Below are 21320 nucleotides of genomic sequence, written 5' to 3' on the forward strand. Positions count from 1 at the left end.
CTGCTCTCTCTCTTTTACATATATATATATGTATATATATATATATATATACACAAACACACATACATACATATACACATAGATATATACATACATACACATTCACTTATATATATATACATAAATATATGTATATATATGCATATTCCCTTCAGCTACCCTAATACTGAGGTCTCATGAATCATACATGTCATCTTTCCACGTAAGAACATAAACAAAACAGTTCAACTTTAGTAAGTCCCTTGCAATTTCTTTTTCTTGTTCTTTTTCTTGATTACCTTTTCATACTTCTCTTGATTCTTGTGTTTGAAAGTCAAATTTTCTATTCAGTTCTGGTCTTTTCACTGAGAAAGCTTGAAAGTCCTCTATTTTATTGAAAGTCCATATTTTGCCTTGGACTCTGTCTTTTTTCTACAATCCATCCTCCACACAGCTGCCAAATTGTTATTCTTAAAGCACACATCTGGCCATGCAACTTCCTAATCAATAAACAACAATGGCTCCCTTTTACCTTTAGGATCAAATACAAATTCCTTTGTTTGGCATTTAAAACCTTTTGCAACCTGCCTCTAACCCTGTCTTTCTGGGCTGATTTCATTTTTCTCCTTCTCATGCTTTCTATGTATCATTAAAATTGGCCCACGTGCTATTCCTCCATTTGGTTTTAAAAATGTGGTCTGGGGACCCTTATGGGTTTTCCTCTTAGATGGTGTCTGCAAGGTCAAAACAATTTTCATGATAATGCTAAGACATAGTAATACAGTAAATATCAATAGATATTGTCCACATAAACAAAAACTCTTTGAGAGATCCCCAGTAATTTTAAAAAATGTAAAGGGGTCCTGAGACCAAAAAGTTTGAGAATTGCTGCCCTATTTCATGTCCCATCTCTGTGCCTTTACATAAGCCTTTCCCTGTGCCTAGAAGGTTCTTCTTCTGCATCTATACTTCTGAGAATCCCTAGATCCCTTTAAGATTCAACTTCAATGCTTGTCTTAATTTTCCCCACCTGTTAGTGTTTTTCTCTCTTCCATTGCTCTCCTCCCACCCAATGAAACATTTTGTATTTACTTATCTTTGTACATGTTCTTCTTTCTCAGTAAAGTGTAAGCTCCTTGATAGTAGGGAATTCTTTATTTTGGTCTTAGTAACCCTAGCACCTGAGCATAGTACCTAAGACATGAAAGGAACTTAATAAATGCTTACTAAATTAAATTGTTAATTTGAATCTGGCAGCAATGGGGAAGATGGGTGGGTGGTAATAGCTAGAATAGAGAAAATGGTGTGCGGTTAAGAGAAAGACAGACAGAGACAGAGATGAGAGAGAGCGGTAATTTCGGGTTAACAATTATTCTTTCTAATGTGGGTTTATCCCAGATGCAGTTAATGGAGCTTATTGGCTATTCACATCTTAATGTGAATTAATTTAGTCACGATGATTTTCTCCTGAGACTTAGCTTAAGTAGTTTATCGAGAAAGAATGGCAGTTTTGATTGACAGGAAAGAATGAAAAGTTAATTTTGGAAAATGAGGAACTGCCATATAGAGTAGGCCTTGGATGCCATAGGGGTGGGATGTGGGGGTGGAGATGGAGGGGTAAGATGTTCATAAGGACGCTGGTACCTGTGTGATAGAAGGGTCAGAAGGGGGCACAGAAGTGGATGTGGGAGGGTACCAAAGATCAATTTCCCCTACTTTCAAGTTTTGTCCAATATTGCAAGAACGAGGTAGCCATAAATGTAAATAAAAACCAAATCTTGCCATAGTTGAGTAGTTTAGGGGAAATTAAGAAATACTTTAGCTTAAGAGCACTCTAAATGTAATGCCAAAGAATGTAGTTAGGGAGACCTTAGTTCAAATTCTGCTTCAGATACTGCTCATTAACTCTTTATCCCTAAGTAAGTCACATAACATTTCTCAGCTTCATCTTCCTCCTCATGGGATCTTATTAGGACCTGCTTCACAAGGTTGTTGTGAGGATCAAGTGGGATTATGTAAATGACTGCAAACTTTTAAAGTGCTATGTAAATATTTATTATTCATTATTATTGTTCATCTTCATTATTATTTTGTTTATATTTTCTGTGTCTTCAGGAATTTGAAAATTATGTCTCTGAATTTAACCAGAAAGTAGAAGATTTGGACCGAAGATTAGGGATGGTCTTTATCCAAGCTTTTGACGATGTAGCTGGTTTAGAGCATGCTTTTAAGGTTTGTATCTGTTGCTAAGGAACCATCCCCATTGTGTGTGGTCAGTTCAGTATCCCAATGCTGTCCCTTATCATTTAGGACCCTGTTAGTGAGAATCCATGTGATTATTGTGTTCCTACAGTGTTAGCATTTCTTGATCCACTGAGACTCCTGGGGAAAGGAAGACTTGGGGCTCCTCTGGGCTGGAAATATAGTCGATTTCAGCCTATTTGGATGCATGAAAATATTCTGGAAATTCTTGAGTATGGCTGAAAAAGTTTTCTCTGAAACTCTTTTAAGTTGGTTCAGTGCCCATACTCAGGTAGATTGTTCCCCATCAGATTTTAAAAAAATGAGACTGTGGTCACCATGCAGACACAGTGACTCTTAATATGATGATGAAAGGCAGTGTGGAACAATGGGAAGAGTATTGTATTTAGTCCAACTACCACTTTTGTTATCTTGGCCCAGTCACTTAATGACTCAGCCTTAGTTTCCTCATTTATAAAATATTGAACTTGGCATACATGACTAATAAAATTGTTCTAAATCTGTGATCTTGCTGTATATTATTGGACAGCAGATGGACATGGACAGTTCGGGTGTACCATGGTCAAAGCTACAAGGAAAGCCCCAACCTATAGTTATGTACTTAGGGAAGACTTTGGGGATCTTTTATGGCCACCCCAACTTGTGGGCTTCAGTGAGGACAGCCTCAGGAGAATGACTTTATTTAGCAGCTACTTGTTACAGTTCTGTCCCAGTTGAGGCCAGGAAATAGTGATTTCTAAATACCTCTTGTGGATTTTTAGCCACTTCAGGAAAGCTTTAGAATGCCTCAAAACTCTTCCTGAATCTTAACACTATGCCACACTTTGGCAGAGTCCTTGACTCAGGGTTAGTCTCTATATCTTCCTTCTTCAAATCCTCATCTGCAGGCTTAGAATTCCTAGAACTGATTTTTAAAAAAAAAAAAAATTTTGGATTTCCTTCTTTTATTTCCCCATTTTCTGCAGCTGCTTGAAATATTTGGGAGTCTGCTTGAAAGACCAGTAGTAGCCACGGATGCATTTGATAAATACCCTGTCCTGATCACCATGTTCAACAGTGACTTGGATGCCATTAAAACAATATATTGTCAGCGTGTCCAGGAGAAGTCAGAACTTGGTATGATCTTAGTTTTCAAGAAATTCTGAGAAATGTTCTATTATCTTTTAGATCTTTGAAATGTCATTATCACTATGAGCTGCCTCAGGGGAAAGCAAGAACAGTTCCCATTTGTTTGAATTCCTGAACACATTAAAACCCATAAACCACCCATATCTATGTCTGAGATGAGCACATTGATCAACGAGCAGTAGATTACTCATTGTTACTGGTAAGGAGGGGCCTTGATAGTATATTGAGATAGCAAAAATTGTGAGAAAGGTGGGAGAGGGTAGTCAAAAGTCCTGAATGATTCTTCAAGATGGTATTTTACCTATTCCTCAATTGCTCAAAGTTTTTCTGACTCAGTACCTAGAATTCCGATGATATTGGGGCTGGGAGCGAGAGTATCTGTGCTGTCAAGGAGAAATTTGCAGCTGGGACCACTTTGCCTCATCCTCTTCCTCTACGCCCAAGTTCATTGTATTTAAGTAATTATAGAAGTAATTAAGCAAGAAATTAATTAGCAGGGACAGTTAGGCACTTTGGATATATAGTGTTATCAGTCAAATATTGTGAAGTGCTTACCTCCATTCTGCTCTAAGCTCCTTGATATGCCCTGCAAACACTTGGGACCTTCTTAAACTATCAGATTTTGGAGTAGAATCGTGACATTGCTATCACTTAGCAGTTTTGCTTATTCAAACATCAAGCGATTATTTATTTCTCCAATTGAGCTGTAATTTGGGTGACTACCATGAAAAATAGGTAGAGTACCATGGAGTCAAATAACGTAGTTAGCCCAGAAGGAATGTCAGGTATTCAAGAATAAAATTCTATTTGTACTAAGGGGAAAAACAATTCTGGTTAGAAAGGAAAATGACATTTGTCTGATGAGACAGACATGGATGCCCGGGAGACTCCCTGGTCAACTCTGAGTTTTAAAAAGCCATGTTTAGAGTATGGAAGTGAGGGCGGGTCAAAGAAAATGAGTTTGAGTGTGGCATGGGCCTTTAGAAATAGAACCATTAAGGCTCAGAAGGAACAGAGGCTGATGAGAGAAGCTAAATACAACAAAAAAGGCATTTTTTAATGCTATAGCAGAAGAAAAAGGAGGATCAAAGCAGACATAGTACCTTTGCTTGGGGTGGATGGGATTCAGACAGCTCACTAGAGAAAAAGAACAATTGCATCTGTTTGGCTTCTGAAACTCTGTGCATGCTGGCTCCTTCCTACTTTTTAAGCATGCTTACACCTTGCTCCCCTCCACATACTCTTCAGTCCAATGATACTTGAACACAACAATGAATCTCCCAGCTGAGCATTTTCATTGGCTGTCTCACGGACCTGAAACTCTCTTCCTTCCTCCTCATGTCCATCTCCTGGCTTCTCTGAATTCCTTCAAATCTCAACTAAAGGCCTATTTTCTGCAAGAAGCCTTTCAGTGTCCTCCTTAATTTTAGTTCCTTCCTTTTGAGACCACCCCAAATCTATCATATCATATATATATATATATATACACATACATATATATGTATATATGTATATGTATGTATGTATATATGTGTGTGTATATGTATGTGTGTATATGTATGTATGTATATGTATGTATGTATATATATCTTATTTGTATATAGCTGATAGATGTTTGCATGCTGTCTCCCTTAATTGACTGTGAACCCTTTTAAACTGCCTTTATTTGTTTCTCAAGTGTTTAACACAGTACCTGGCACTCAGATAGGTCTTTAATAAATATGTTGACTGATGAACTTACTGCATGATTCTCATTTTGCTTCATTTTCTCTGCCAAAGAGAATGATTTTTACATTGGCAATGACAATAGAAGTTACTAAAAGGAGTTGATACTTAAGTAAGGAGATTGTAAGAGAGCACCAGCTTCCCTTTACTGAATTCAAGTCACTTGAACTACATCCTCAGGTCTTGAAAGGATTGACAGATGTGATTGCTGAGCCATTGTCAGTAATATAAGAGATGGGAAATAGGAGAGGTTGGAGATTGGAGGAGGGCAAAGGTGGAGGAAAGAGTCTAAAAACTATAGGCTAGTAATCTTGGCTTCAGTTCTTGGAAAAAAAATTCTAAAATGGATAATAAAAGTTGGCAAACATTTAGATAAATGGTGATTACAAAGATTACATTGCCTTCATCATGAGCGGGTCATGCTAGAGGACTCTCATTTTCTTTTTTCACAGGATTACTCAACTTGTAGAATATAAGAACTCCGTCATTATTTTAGCCATTTCCAATGCTCAAAGGTATTTAAATTTCCATCTGCCTCTTAATTCCTCTGTTTGCATTTCAGAGTTTCTACTTGGCTCTGATCTTTCATTGGAGAAGACTTGGAAAACTCCTATAGATGCCATTTTTGCCTCTTTAGAATTATAATCAGTCTTGTAGCATAGTATAAGTTATTTATGGTTGTAAGCCTTTATTTTTTGCTTTTGGAATGTTTTGTTCCATCATTTTCTTTCCTTTACTATAGTGTCTGACAAGTCTTATGTGATTCTGGCTAAAGTTCTTTGGTATGTGAATTCTTCCCTTCTGGCTGCTTGTAGTAGTTTTTCTTTGATCTGGAGAAGTTCTGGATTTTGGCTCTAATATTACTGAGAGTTTACATTTGGGCACTTTTTCAGGATATCATGAATGGGCCCTCTTCTTTTTATATCGATTCTCATGGAATCAGTTATCTTTAGACAGATGACCCCCAGATCTCTATATCCAGTCCCAACCTCTCTCACGTCACCACCTGCCTATTAGACATCTCAAATTGGATTTCCCATAGACAAAATTAATGTGTCCAAGACTGGACTCATTTTCTTTGCCACAAAATATCCCCACTCTGAATTTCCCTAATGCTGTCTCTCAGTCACCTCATAACCTCAGTGTTTTCCTCAACTCCTTCCTCACACTCATCATAATATATTGCCAAATCTTGTCATTTCAACATTTGTAACATGCTCTCTTCTTCCTACTCATATAATTGCTATCCTGGAGACAGTCTTCACCATCTCACATCTGAATTATTGCAGTTGCCTTCTGGTTGGTCTCCCTCCCTTCCTCAAGCCTTCTCCACTCCAATACATCTTCTTAGTTGCCCAAGTGATTTTCCTAAATTGCAGATCTGACTGTGTCACTCCCATCTCTCCCTACTCAGTAAACTCCAGTTTATTACCTTCCAGAATCCTAGGTTTGACTCTTAAAGTCATTCACAACCTGGCCCCTTGCCACCTTTCCATTTGTCTTACATTTTACTCCCCCTCCCTGTACTCTAGGATCTTAGAATGCTGGCCTTCTTATTGTCCCTCACACATTACACTCCATCCCCTGACTCTATGCCTTTTCACCAGCTCTCCCAATGGCTTAAAGGCTCTCCTCACCTCTGCCTGCTGGTTTCCCTGGCTTCTTTTAAGACCAAGCTTAAATTCTGCCTTCTGCTAGAGGGTTTCTTAGTCTACCTCATCTGACTCTTTCCACTGTTAATGCCTTTCCTTTGAGTTTAACTTCCATTAGCATTTCATATAGTTTTGAGATACATTTTTTACATGTTTGTTCCACCATTAGAATGAGTTCCATTAGGGCTGAGATCATGTTTTTTTCTTTAAATCCCAGAAGTATTTATGTAGCACCTACTATGTGCCAGGCACTGTGCTAAGGAATTTTTTATAAATATTATTTCATTTGGTTCTCACAAGAACCCTGTAAAATTGGTTCTATTATGATCCCAATTTTGCATTTGGGGAAACTGAGGTAAACAGAGGTTAAATGATTCGCAATAGGGTCACACAGCTAGTATCTGAGACTGAATTTGAATTCAAGTCTTCCTGATGCCAGGCCCAGGGCTCTATTGCTTTATTAGCTCACTCTAATTAGCCTACTGTTACTAACAGTGGTTTATAATACTGGCTGAGCGACTCAGTAACACATCATTAGAAACTGTTTTCTATCCTGCATACAAAACAGACCAATTTGAACATTTTGAACAAAATTTACATAAGATTTTCTGAACTGATAAAACTGAATGTAAGCTCCTTGACTATTTCATTTTTTTTCTTTGTATCAATGCCTGGCACATAGTAAACCCTTAATAAATACTTATTTATGAATGAACAGATTCTTAAACTGTTTTAATTTCTGCAGTACTTATTTGTAAACTGACAACTCTTTTTCATTCTCATCTAAGTCTTACCTCAGAATTCTAAAGGGAGATCCCTACCAGTCTACCCTCCCCTTGAAATATCCTAAAAGTGACCCCTTGCTGTAAAGTAAGACAAGACCAATGCAATGGTGGTAAAAGGATAGGAGTCACTCTCTTCCCTCTTTAAAAAGTAAATCCTCTCTTAATTCCGTCACTTCTAATTTCTTTATCTCCCTCTTCTGTTTACTTTCCTTTAGCTTCTTTAGCTCAACTCTAATCTATCCTGCTTTTGGCTTCTTTCAGGAGCAACAATGAGTTATATGTAAGAAGTGCTAATAAAAGACCTTCTGCCTCCTTAGACCTGAATAGCTTTCTGTAAACAAAAGCAGAAAATTAGATAATTAGATATATTATATTCAAATGAGATAATATATTTATGTAATTTGAAAATTATAAAGTGATTTGCCAATAGAAGGTGCTGTTTCTTAGAAGTCTGGTAATCTACTTTCATTGATTTTGAGCAGGAAGGATACTTTTCATTTTACAGATAAAGAAACTGAGGCCCAGAGAAGTTGAATAAGTTGCCCAAGGTCACACAGGTGGCAGAGTCAAGATTTGAACCAAGGTCCTCTGACCGCAGATCCATCACTCTTTCCACTGTACCACAGTTCTTCCCTGATTTAGAGCTTGTGCTTATACCTGTAAGGGACCCAGATTCAAGGTATTATGGACGTGCATCCACTAACTTAGGATCCCCTACTGATGTGTTTACTTGTAATGGGTATCTAGGGGACATAGCTCAAAACAAAGGCATTTAATAAAGTGGCATAGTAAGGAAAGTATTATTCTAAAATTGAAGAACATCCTCTCCCACAAATGCACACACCATCAGTGGTCTGAGTGAACACACCTAGGGAACAAATAGAGTCACACATGGTGAGGGGTAATGTGGTCAGAGATTATATATAGGTGGAGGGACAACTCACACCTCTGATGCTTTAGGGCCACTAATGTCCTTTAGTGTTGTCAGTGTACTGTCCCTCCTGGGCCTGCTCCCTGCTGGGGTCTGCTACACACTGCTCATTTGTTAAATTAAATATGCATGGTCTTTGCTTCATACATCTCCACTAGCTGATTTTCTACTGGATGTGCAATCTGCTATGCACTGCCACTGGGCGTATGTCTATGGAGATCCTCTTAGTTTCCAGATTTTGGCTTCAGCTGAAGTCTTTTCTGTCTCTTCCTCATGAAAACTGTGAACTCTACAAATTTTATTTCAGTTTAAAAGCCTGAGTCTTTGTAACAACAATGGGACTTGCCGCTACTGTGGCTGTGTAAGACCAACAACAAGAGCACACAGGAGGGCTGCTGGCACAAGTTCTTTGATCTGCTTTTCTAAGGAAAGCAACTTTAAGGTGTTAACAATCTCACTTTAATTAAACATACATATATCATTCACTTAGTTCAGGGGGAAAAGTCAGCACCCTGAACTTCAGAGAAAATACAAACAGAGACTATATAAACAGAGCAAAATAACACAAATCAGCAGACAGGCTTCTATCTGTCAATAGCAATACATATACAGTTACCAGTGGGAGAAGCAACAGCATCTGGGTTTTCAAAGCTGGGGTGGGGCTCCATGACGGCTACCCAGAGTCTCATCTGGCCAAATCACTCAATGCTCTCCCAGTGTGTGAGAGCCCCAAAACCTCAGAGCTTATATACCCTATTCAGGTATATCACAACCATGTGACTCAAATCCATATGACCTAAGCCTTCCCATGGCTTAAGTAGGTGAGCAAAGACTCTTAGTCCACTCAAAGACTTGATTGAAACACAGGCAAGACTCAAGGGTACTTGATTTCCTTACTGCTGAGAAGCACTCACAAAAAAGACAACAAAAAGTCCACTTTGCTTGCCATTACATTTGAAAGGCAAGACTCATCAAAGGTACTTGACTACTTTAGTGCTGAGAAGCACTCCTAAAGAAAAACAAAGGCAAAAACTCCCATCCTGATTACCATCACAGGCTTTTTATAGTTTATTGAACAAAGCAGTCATCCTCAAACAGAGGACCAACTGCTGCCTCAGATGAGAGGAGGGGAGGAGAACTTTCCATGACTTCCATGGCTTCTGTCCTTTTTGAATAACCTGGTTTGTTCCTTACAGAATCTTTATATTAATTAAGGCTTCTCACCTCAAGCAGGAGATTCTCATTCCTAGGCACCAAGCCCTTTAGAAGGGCAGAGTAACGTGTTCTCAGGTTTTTTAATTAAACTTTTTGGGCCAGTAGCTTGGATCTTTCTGTCAGAGATCTTGCTGTAGTTCATAATGAGCATTTTCCGTGCTTCCTGATTTGGATTTCTTAAGTCTAGACATCCTTTCCCACCCTCCACCTCATTATTTAAAGTTAACCTTAGGGTCAAAGACATTTTCTTCTCTACCTTTCTAGCCATTCCCATGGAGATAAAGTTAACTAAACCTAAAGAAGCTTTGAGCTCACACTTACGTAGTAGAATGCTAGCCTTATAGTCAGATTATTATTGTTATTAATAATAATGATGTTAGCTAGCATTTGTATAACACTTACTATGTGCCAGGTACTATGCTAAGCATTTTTAAAATATCTCATGTGATCTACACAACAATCCTAGGAAGTAGATGCTATTATTATCCCCATTAACAGATGAGGAAACTGAGGCAAGCAGAGGTTAAATGACTTGCCCAAGGACACACGACTAATACGTGTCTGAGGTCAGTTTTGAACTCAGGTTTTCCTGTCTGCAGGCCCAGTGCTCTATCCAGTGTACCACCTAGCTGCCTTCAGGGATAACCTAGGCTTGAGACCTGATGCTAATGCCTGTGGTGTGACCTTTGGTAAATCACTTCTTTGAGTCTCAATTTTCTCTTATGCATAATTAGCATAGTAATAGTCACCTTAGCTTATAGGATAGTTATTTAAAAAGTACTCTTGAAAGTACAAAGCAATATATGAAAAATGAATATGTAAATGAAAAAGCACTTATGTACCAAACACTGCAGATACAAAAAGAAGTGAGCCAGGCCCTTTATTAAGGAACACTTTATTTAGGGGAAACAAACACATCTCTGCTTTGATGCTTCAGCTAATGAATAGGTAGAAAGACATGAAAATCCTAAGACAGGAGTGGGGAACCTGCAGGCCTTGATGCCCCATGTGGCCTTCTAGATCCTTGGGTGCAGCCTTTTGACTGAGTCCAAGTTTTATGGAACAAATCCTTTTATCAAGGGTATTTGTTCTATGAAGTTTGGATTCAGTCAAAGGGCCACACTTGAGGACATAGAAGGCCACATGTGGCCTCAAGGCCACAGATTCCCCACTCCTGTCTAAAAGTTCAGTGTCATGACAAATGGCAAAGCCTAGGGGTCCTTGGGGATAGTGGAGAATATTCTTTATAGCCAAGTCTCTAGCTGACTAGGTGAAGATGAGATGCTACTCAGGTTTGTATCTTGAGCTGTGGCTTTGTACCACTAGGGTTATGAGCCTCACCTTGATCATAAGGTGAGAAGCTCCCTTCCACCAATGCACAATCAGATCTAAGAGCCCTATTCCTACTGGGTCAGTAGTTCTCATATCTAAGGGATGTATTGAGAGGGGTGTCCCCTGCTACTGAGGGGTGGGGGATAGCCCTTGCTCTCTTCAATGAGGGCAGGACCTCTGTCTGAGAAGACATGGCTGCCAGAGGTCTTAGTCCTAGCTTTGCTTAGCTCACAAGGACCTACTTGGCCATTGTTTGGGCCCTGATTGCCTCAGAATAATGTAAGTAGTAATTGTTTCTGTTTTGGCCAGAAACCCTGAGGGTCTTCCCCTCCCTGATTTATTTTTTTTTTAAAGAGGTCATTCTTTGCCTCCTTTCTTATTAAGCTTTAATCACTGAATAGGCTTTGCTTCAGTCAAACTGAGACCTGTTAAAGGCCTTACCTTGAAAAGGCCAAGGTTCTCCACTACATCCTGAATCATCTCCAGCTGTCCTGATTGCTATCTGGCCACTGGACCCAGATGGCTCCAGAGGTGAAAGTGAGGCTGGTGACTCCTCACTTAAATCCAATTTACTTGCTGTATCTGTCTTTGTTTCTCTAGGGTTTTCCCAGTCACACAAGAACATGCCAGAAGTAGCTGACGGTCTCCACTGGGCTCAAGAACTCAGGGAACGAATTGAACTTTCATTCAATAACTTAAGACATATCAGTCACCCGTGAGTACCTTAGTGCAAGGCATTTTTTTTTTAAAAAGATATTATGTTATCTTACTGTAAACTTGGAGTTTTATGGGAGTGTGACTCAACTGCTATATAAAAATCATCTTCCTTTTTTCATTTTCATCAGTATTCACCTTTGGCAAAACAGTAATGATGTTTTAAAGATTTATTTAAAGATTAATTTAAGACCAGATGACATAGATATATAATCAACACTGGCTTCTTTCCTCTGTATAATACTGTGTCAATTTCCAGAAGAATATGAGTTAAATTTTAACCAAGCCCTAAGGGTTTTCTTAGCTTCCCTCCTTTTTTCTCTCCCACAAACATTTCTGTCTGCCCCATAGCTGCTTAGGAATGATATTTTAGCCTGGTAATCAAAGAAGAAGATGAAGTTGGCTAAGAACTCAGTCTAATAATGTAACCCTCTCTGTGATCTATCTCCCCAGTTCAGCAGTCACAGTTTTGCAGGTTGGTTCCCCAGGAGGGGTGATTAGTCATTCCTATGTTTAAGGTACTCTCTGGGTCTACACTCTTAAAACTGTAACTTACAAGCTCCGATCAATGCTAAATGCATTTAATAGTCAGACAGTAGACACAATTAACTCAAAGCAAAAGCATCTACGTAGAGTAGAAGAACATTGTTGCGTATAATTTCCCCTATAAACCTGGAATACTGTCTCCCACAAATACACAAAGAATCAATGGAAAGAAAAGGCATAAACTTGAAGTATTTTAGTAGTGAGTTATACACATAGGGAACATAGGGCCCAAGGTAAACTCACATCTCTGATATTGTAGAGTCCCAATGATCTTTCTATTCTAATGGTATCCTTGTAGTCTTCCCCTTGTGTGTAGCATCTCTGTTGGATTGGTCACTCATTTGGGCTACCTGGGCCTGTTCCTCTCCATATATTTGCTCCCAAATGCCAGGGCTAGTTTTCCTCTAAATCTGTGCTTGGTTCTTTTCTCTGCTGCCAGAACTATCAGATTCTTTGAAACCATTTCTTCCCTCAACTAACACACACACGTGCACGCGCGCGCACACACACGCACACACACACTGTCTCTGTCTCTGTCTCTCTCTCTTCTAATAAACAGGCCCAGATGAATTATATTTCTGAGTACTGAAAAAATGGTGGCGGTAATTACTGAGCTACTGTTGTCAGGGGTCTTTCATAAATACGGAGATTTGAAAAGGTATCCTGAGAATACAGTAAAGCAATTTTTTTTTAAAATTTTACATTAGACTCAAGGGCCAGAACACAAATACAGAATAGAGAAAAGAAACAAAACATATCATAAACTTAAATATTGATACTTAAATACAAAGTAAGAAAGATAAAAAGGTATGTCGTGTGCATAGCAGAATGTTAGAGAGGATTCAAAATATGTAACAATAAATTTTCATTTCAAGAAAGCCTCTATGATAAATAATACATGTTGTGTTGAGAGCTGTCCATCTTTCCTTTGCTTCCTTGTGAGTTTTCTTTTGTTCTTTGCTGTGCACTTTTACTTTGTTCTTTTTTTTCCCTCTCCCTCTCCCCTACCCCAAAGGCTACAATAGAGTTTAAATATGTTTCTCTATCTCTCCTGACACCTCTACTTTACTTCTACCCACTACCTTGCCCTCCTATTACTTGCCTACCCCTCTCCAAGGATCCTTCCCCTATCCTCCCATTCCCATAAATCCAAACACCCTTCTATACCCCCTTTTTACCTATTCCCTCATTCTCCCCTCTAAAAATCCCTCCCTTGTCCTCTCCCCTCTCCCTATGCCCCTACTATTTTATGTCTTCTAAATTTAAAAGACTTTTATACTCTTCTAAATATGTATATATGTGTGTATATATGTGTATATATGTACATGTGTACATATATGTATGTACGTATGTACATATATACATACATACATATATATGTGTGTGTATATATATATATATATATATATATATATATATATATATATATATATATATATATATAGTTCCCTCTCAAACCCATTCCCAATGAAAGTAGATTGCCAGAACTACCAGTCTTCCTCCCCCATCTAATATCCATTCTTCCTCTAGGACCTCATTTGTATAAAATAATTACTCTTTTTAGCTGTTCCTAAATGGGTTTACTTTTAAAATTCATATCATAGTCAGGTTTACCCCAATCTTTCTTATGAGCTTGCCAATTATTAATAAGAATCTTAGACATATATTTTACATTTTATGTTATATTAAAGGTAAACAGTTTGTCCTTATGAATCCCTTATAATCAGTCTTTGGTATGTACTTTATGTTTCTCTTGGTTCTTGTATGTCAAATAAAGCAAATATTTCAGTTGTCTAAAAAGGGAAGAGAACGAAATCTGTGAATTCATAGGCCAAGAAATTTGACTTTGATTATTGGCAAAATTAACCTAAAAAGGATGAGAAAGAGAAAAGATTACCTATGTAAATCTCCTAATTTGGATATCATAGAGAATAGCTACCAAGAAGAAAGAAGAATAGCTGTTGAGATACCAGTAGTTAGCAGGAGAAAAGAACCCAAGCATGGAGCTAGTAAAATCCATATCTTCAAATATGTACTCACAAATGCCCAAAGTTTAGGCAACGAGCAATAAGAACTAGAGGTCTAAAAACAAGAAGATAAATTTGAAGTCATAAACATCATTAACACTTGATATAATTAAAATCATGACTGGACCATGGCTATGAATATGTTTTTCAGAAGAAACAAGATATGTTAAAGGGGGCAGTAAGGAGTAGCACTCTATTTTAAATAAGATATACCCTTGTGAGGAAATTCAGGAACCAGAGGGAAAGAGCATGACAGAGAAAATTCGTGTGAAGGTCATTAAAGTGAAAAATAGAAGTGAATTTGTCTATGAAGTATATTACATACCATCTGTAAAGAAGTTGAAAATAGATGAGAAAATAAATCACAAGCTTGGCACAGAGACATAATATACTAGTGGAGGCAGGGAGGTCTCTTTTCCTGCTAGAATTCTTTGTATTTAATTAAAGTAGCAAATAATTTCTTTACTTGCCACAGTGATATATCCCTATTTCAAGAGGTAGAGCAACAAATAAAGGGAAAATTTATACTGTATATAACTATTCTTAAGATGGAGGTTACTGGTTACTAAGGTCGATATGAGGGGAACTTTGGGGAGTCTAGGAAGTGACCACTCTCTTTTAGGGTATGTGATAGAGGAAAGAAAATCTGGCTCTCATTTGACATGCACCCTAGATTTTAGAAAGTAGATTTCAAAGGGCTCAGATAAAAGATAGGTGGCATCTCATGCATTAAAATGCTACAGGAGAAGTCAGTGGAGGAGAGATAAGAAATGCTCCTAAATGAAATTCTGTAGACACAGAGAACAACAATACTAATGAGGAAGGAAAACAGGATTTGTCTGCAGGGACTGTGTAGATACAAAGGAAACTCACCAACCGACTTAGAATTCAAAAAGAAATGTACAGAGGATGAACACAATACAAGGTAAGAGAGGATCATCTAAGAGTTTTGCATGGTCATATAAAATACTGTCATGAATGGTAAAAAAAAAATCAAGGATTTTGTTTTGGTTTTTAACTATGTTAAGAAGAAAAAGAAGGAACAAATAAAGTCTACAATCTTGCTTGGAGTGCAAGGGACTATGATAATTAATAATAGAGAGAAGTTAGAGATACTCAAATCTTATTCTGTTTTCTCTGACAAAGAGAAAGACCTTTCTACTGAAAATACAGAATGAAATTAACTAACAGGGAGATGATACCCCAAATAGGTAAGAAGATAGTGATAAAGCATCTAGCTACCCTTGGTGAATTCAGGTCATTAGCACCCAACAAACTATATGCTCAAGTTGTGAGGTAATCAGATGTGATTGCTTAGCCATATCAGTAATACTTGAAAGATCATGAAAAACAGGAGAGACACCACAAGAGTGGAAAAGAGAAAATGTTATCTTGATTTTCCAAAAACAGAGAAGAAAACAGTTATGGGCCCTTGAAGCTTAACTTTACTTTCTTGGATGGTTCCACAATGGATCATTAAAGATAAAGTTGGTAAATATCTAAAAAGGGAAGAAGTGAAAGAAAAAAAACAAACCATAGTTTTAATCAGGAACAGGTTGAGACAGACTAACCCCATTTCCTTTTTTAATAGAATTATTAAATGAGTAAATGAGGACAATGTTGTGGATATAGTTTACCAAGATTAGCAAAACTTTTGATATTCACATTATTTCTGTGGAGAAGGTTTGAGAGAAATGATTATTAATAACCAATGATTTGGGGAAATCCAGAGTTTCCCCTTTTTTCTTAAGTCTTCATTTCAAAAGTTCAGTCTCTGGAAGAATATTACCTATATTGGATTAACTTTCTTAAAATCTTGTTCAGACTCCACCCATTTGGGGAAGTCATTATGCTCTACTCAGAATTGGGTGAGGATTAATTCTTTGAATAGCTTGCCCAAGGCTGGGCATGGTCAGAGTATAGGAATAATTTCTCTTTGACATGTCACTCTCAGTTCCTCATTTTAACACTTATTCTTTCATTAATTGTTAACCAATCAGAGTTGATTGCCCTCAGGAACACCCCTCTTCCAAAGACATATAAGCCATGAGCCCACTGCCATGATGGGCCTTGGTATTCAAAAGTGTCACTGACCTTTTATTTAAAATGCTGGCATTATTAATATGGTGACTACCCAGAAATTATATCTCTCAAACTTTTTAAATGTCACAGGTGGAAAGATATGGATTTGATGAGAATGCAGTTAGTTTCAGAATCTGTTGAATAGCCAAACTCAAAGAGTTAATAGTTTAATGTCATAGTAAAGTGCATTGTAATTTTAAGCCCCTTTTTTTATGAAACAGGTAATGATGAAAAGAGTAGAAAAAAAGTGTTTTGTGTAAAGAAAGAATACTGTTTGCCAAATTATATAGGATATTTTCACTGCCATAATCATTTTGATGGCTTATATGAATATGAAAAGAACTTCATTTTAAAATGTACTATTGGTTGGTTGTTGTCCTTCGTTCTTGAAGAGGACCAGATGACATCACTATGCTTGAGTCAAGATTCAATGTGTCCAGCTGTGGCTGATCAGGCCAATATGAGCTCACAATACTCTACCATAGGTTGGGCACAAATAATCCATGTGAACATTTGGCATGGATACTCCAAACTTGTACATCCTGTGTTTCCTTTGAGCTATTTCAGTTCTGCTTTGCTCATATATATAGCATAGCACCTTCTCTGATGTGGGAATGCCATGCTGAGCAGTCCTGGGCTAGTGTCTCCCATGTCACACAGTCAATTCCAAAGTTCTTGAGACAGACATTGAGAGTGTCCTTGTATTACTTCTTCTGACCACAATGTGAAAGCTTACCCTGTGTGAGCTCCATTGTACATTCAAACAACATGGCCAGCCCATTAGAGTTGCCCTCTGAAGCAGAGTTTGAATGACTGGCAGTTTAGTTCGAGAAAAGACCTCAGTATCTGGTACCTTATCCTGCCAGGTGATCTTCAGAATCTTCCCAAGACAATTCAAATGGAAGCGATTCAGTTTCCTGGCATGGCACTGGTAGACTGTCCAGGTTTCACAGGCATACCACAATAAGGTCAGCACCACAGCTCTGTTTGGTAATCAGTCTAATACCCCCTCTCTCCCATACTTTCCTTTGGAGCCTCACAAACACTGAGCTAGCTTTCACACTGCGTACTTCAACCTAATTATCAATGTGTACTTCCCTGGAAAGTACACTACCAAGGTAAGTGAACTTATCCACAGCATTCAAAACTTTTCTATTTACTGTAACTGATGGTACCACGTATGGATGGTGTGGTGGTGGCTGATGGAGCACCTGTGTTTTCTTGGTGCTAGTTGTTAGGCCAAAATTAGCACAAGCAACAGAGAATGAATCCATACTTTGTTGCATCTCAGCTTCAGAGGTTGCACTGAGTGTACAATCATCTACAAACAGAAAATCATGCACCAACACTCCCTCCACTTTAGACTTGGCTCGTAGCCTTTTCAAGTTGAAGAATTTACCATCAGTGCAGTACCTGACTTGATGCCATGTTCATCCTCATTGAAAGGATTTGACAACATGGTTGAACACGTCATGCTAAAAAGCATGGGAGCAAGCACATAGCCTTGTTTCACTCCATTGGTAACTGGGAAGGCACAAGAGCATTGTCCATTGTCTAGAACCCGGGCAAGCATGCTGTCATGAAATTGACATACAATGCTGATGAACTTCTTTAGGCTACCAAATTTTGACATAATTTTCCATAAGCCCTCATACCTAACAGTATCAAAGGCCTTGGTCGGATCTACAAATATTCTATACAGACCTTTGTTCTGCTCCTGGTGTTTCTCCTGGAGTTGCTGGGCAGCAAACACTATATCAACTGTTCCTTCGCCCTTTCTGAAGCTGCACTGGCTCTCAGGTAGATCATCTTCTAGGTGAAGCATCAGCCTATGAAGGAAGACTCTGACAAGAATGACTAACAGAGAGACCCTGACTAACAGAGAGACCCCCACCTGTGATTGCCACAGAACAATCTGTAGTTCTGTATCACAAAGTATATGAGACTCTCCACATAGAGGGTAGAAGAAGTAAACCATTTATTCAGACACCAGAGAACCATATCCTACAAGCCATTTATCCAGTCTACCACAGTAGTAAAATATTCCATACACAATATCACAACCTGGAAACTCGCCATCCCAAAACCCCTCTGACCCCCTGCTGCGATCCTCCCCAAAACAAACTCACAATACAGCTAAGTCAGCCTGTTCAGTTCTAAAAATCACAAGGGCAGCCAATAGCAGCCACCAGCAGCCATGACATCTTTCTCTCTCTCCCTCTCAGCATTTTCTGTGACACAACTTCCTTTTCCTGTCAGGAAACTGCTCCCACAATGTAACTTGGGCTTCCTGTGACATAAGCAGGTCACATGGCCTATTAAAGGGTGGGAAAGATCTTCAAACCTAATTGCTACTACATTCAGCCCCAAAATATTTCATATCCGTTACACAGGGCAATGGGAATTCTGGGATAACTAGTGTCAACAGAACTTTAAACAACAATATAAGAGGGATAACACAAGATAAGTATATAAAACAGTATCATCATTTCCCCCTCGAATGAATGGGGCTCAAAATCTTGGGGTAAGGGGTGAAGGTCTCGTCCTACAAAACTTTTTCCTGCAGAAAATGGACGTAGAACTGTCCCTGCCCCAAAAGATAAAGAGTCTTATTCGAGAGGTCAGTTCTTTAGCAAGCTGGCATCTGGAACTCACAGTCATGGACAGGCCCAGAGGTGACATCTGAACACATCAGAAGGTGACATCTGGCTTAAGCGATCAGGCATCTGCAGGTGGATGGTACTAAGCCTGCAGGAAACAAATCTCACAAACAAATTTAATAGACAAAAGCCAAAAAGAGACAAAGTAGCCTCATTCGTGATAGAATACAGGAGTCAAAGATACAGTTTCATAACCATTTTCCCTTGGGTAGACCATTGTTACAGTATTGTCTTTCCTATGTGCTATAATTTCTGCAGCCTATGGAACATCAACTGGCTTTCGTTTTACCCAGACTTTAGCTCGTAATTTTATTCTATCAGTAGAACCAAACCCTTCCTTTCCTCTGATAGTTATTTTGGAAGGAGGGTCAGTTTCACAAGGAATAATAATCAATTGAACTATTCTGTCATTTTTACACAACTGCATAGGTTCACCTAAATTCTGGAGTGTCACAATAATTTCTCCTTGATAACTGGAATCTATCACTCCAGCCAATACATCTATTTCTTGAGCTTCTAATCCTGGTTTTGGTAATATCTGTCCAAAATGATTCTTAGGGATTCTCATACATATCCCAGTAGAGATTTTTCTTATCTCTTTTCTATCCAACCAGAAGTTCTCTAAACAATGTAAATTATATCCTACCGAACCAGGTATTCCTGGATATGTTGGTGGGACATCTTTCCTCACAATCCAGTACTCAATATTTTGGGTGTTATGTATTTGCCGTTTTCTAATTTGCATTATTCTGGCTAGAGGTGTACTTCCTCCTAATGGTCTATTATTCAAATTATGCAAAGCAGTGAACAAATTATACTTCCAATGTTGATACCGATTATTAGAGCTTAACTTTCTTAACTGTTATTTCAATAATCCAGTCATTCTTTCTATCAATCCAGAAGCTTGTGGATAATATGGAATATGATATATCCACTCTATATTGTTCAATACACAATATCTCATCCCATTACCTTTGAAATGTGAGCCACTGTCACTTTGAATCTGCATTGGGATTCCATAATATAGACTTATTTTTTTATTTAATATATTTAATTTTCAGCATTGATTTTCACAAGAGTTTGAATTACAAATTACAAATTTTCTTCCCATTTCTACCCTCCCCCCCACTCTAAGATGGCATATATTCTGGTTGCCCTGTTCCCCAGTCACCCCTCCCTTCTGTCACCCCACTCCCCTCCCATCCCCTTTTCCCTTTCTTTCTTGTAGGGCAAGATAAATTTCTACGCCCCATTGCCTGTGTATCTTATTTTCTAGCAAGCAATTCAATGTAGGCCACATGCGTATCATTATGTAAAACCCTTCCACAATACTCATGTTGTGAAAGATTAACTATGTTTTGCTCCTTCCTAACCTATCCCCCTTTATTGAATTTTCTCCCTTGACCCTGTCCCCTTTTGAAAGTGTTTGTTTTTGATTACGTCGACCCCCATCTGCCCTCCCTTCTATCACCCCCCCTTTTTATCTTCTTCTTCCTTTTTTCCTGTGGGGTAAGATACCCCAATGAGTATATATGGTATTCCCTCCTCAGGTCAAATCTGATGAGAGCAAGATTCACTCATTCTCCCTCACCTGCCTTCTCTTCTCTTCCTACAGAACTGCTTTTTCTTGCCACTTTTATGCAAGATAATTTACCCCATTCTATCTCTCCCTATCTCCCTCTCTCAATATATTCCTCTCTCATTCCTTAATTTGATTTTATTTCTTTTAGATATCTTCCCTTCATCTTCAACTCACCCTGTGCCTGCTCTCTCTCTCTCTCTCTCTCTCTCTCTCTCTCTCTCTCTCTCTCTCTCTCTCCCTCTCTCTCTCTACATATACACATACATATATACATACATACACACTCACATATAGATATATATACATAAACACACACACACATATATATACACACACACATATATATGTATAAATATACATATATATGTGTATATATATGTATATATATGTGTGTGTGTATATATATATATATATGCATATTCCCTTCAGCTACTCTAATACTGAGGTCTCATGAATCATACACATCATCTTTCCATGTAGGAATGTAAACAAAACAGTTCAACCTTAGTAAGTCCCTTGCAATTTCTTTTTCTTGTTCTTTTTCTTGATTACCTTTTCATGCTTCTCTTGATTCTTGGGTTTGAAAGTCAAGTTTTCTATTCAGCTCTGGTCTTTTCACTGAGAAAGCTTGAAAGTCCTCTATTTTATTGAAAGTCTATATTTTGCCTTGGAGCATGATACTCAGTTTTGCTGGGTAGGT

The 21320-nt window shown here is 38.3% G+C and overlaps 1 protein-coding gene across 1 annotated transcript in view; it reads left to right on the forward strand.

Annotated features, from left to right (window-relative positions):
• DNAH9 (dynein axonemal heavy chain 9) overlaps nucleotides 1-21320 on the forward strand; it is a 529624-nt gene that overhangs the window by 79419 nt on the left and 428885 nt on the right. The window contains exons 7-10 of the mRNA XM_036755666.1: nucleotides 2095-2211; nucleotides 3207-3357; nucleotides 11610-11724; nucleotides 18041-18178. Of these exons, the coding sequence (XP_036611561.1) occupies nucleotides 2095-2211; nucleotides 3207-3357; nucleotides 11610-11724; nucleotides 18041-18178 (521 nt within the window). The remainder of the gene's footprint in view (nucleotides 1-2094; nucleotides 2212-3206; nucleotides 3358-11609; nucleotides 11725-18040; nucleotides 18179-21320) is intronic.

Source organism: Trichosurus vulpecula, chromosome 4 (assembly GCF_011100635.1).
Source record: "Trichosurus vulpecula isolate mTriVul1 chromosome 4, mTriVul1.pri, whole genome shotgun sequence".
NCBI lineage: Eukaryota > Metazoa > Chordata > Mammalia > Diprotodontia > Phalangeridae > Trichosurus > Trichosurus vulpecula.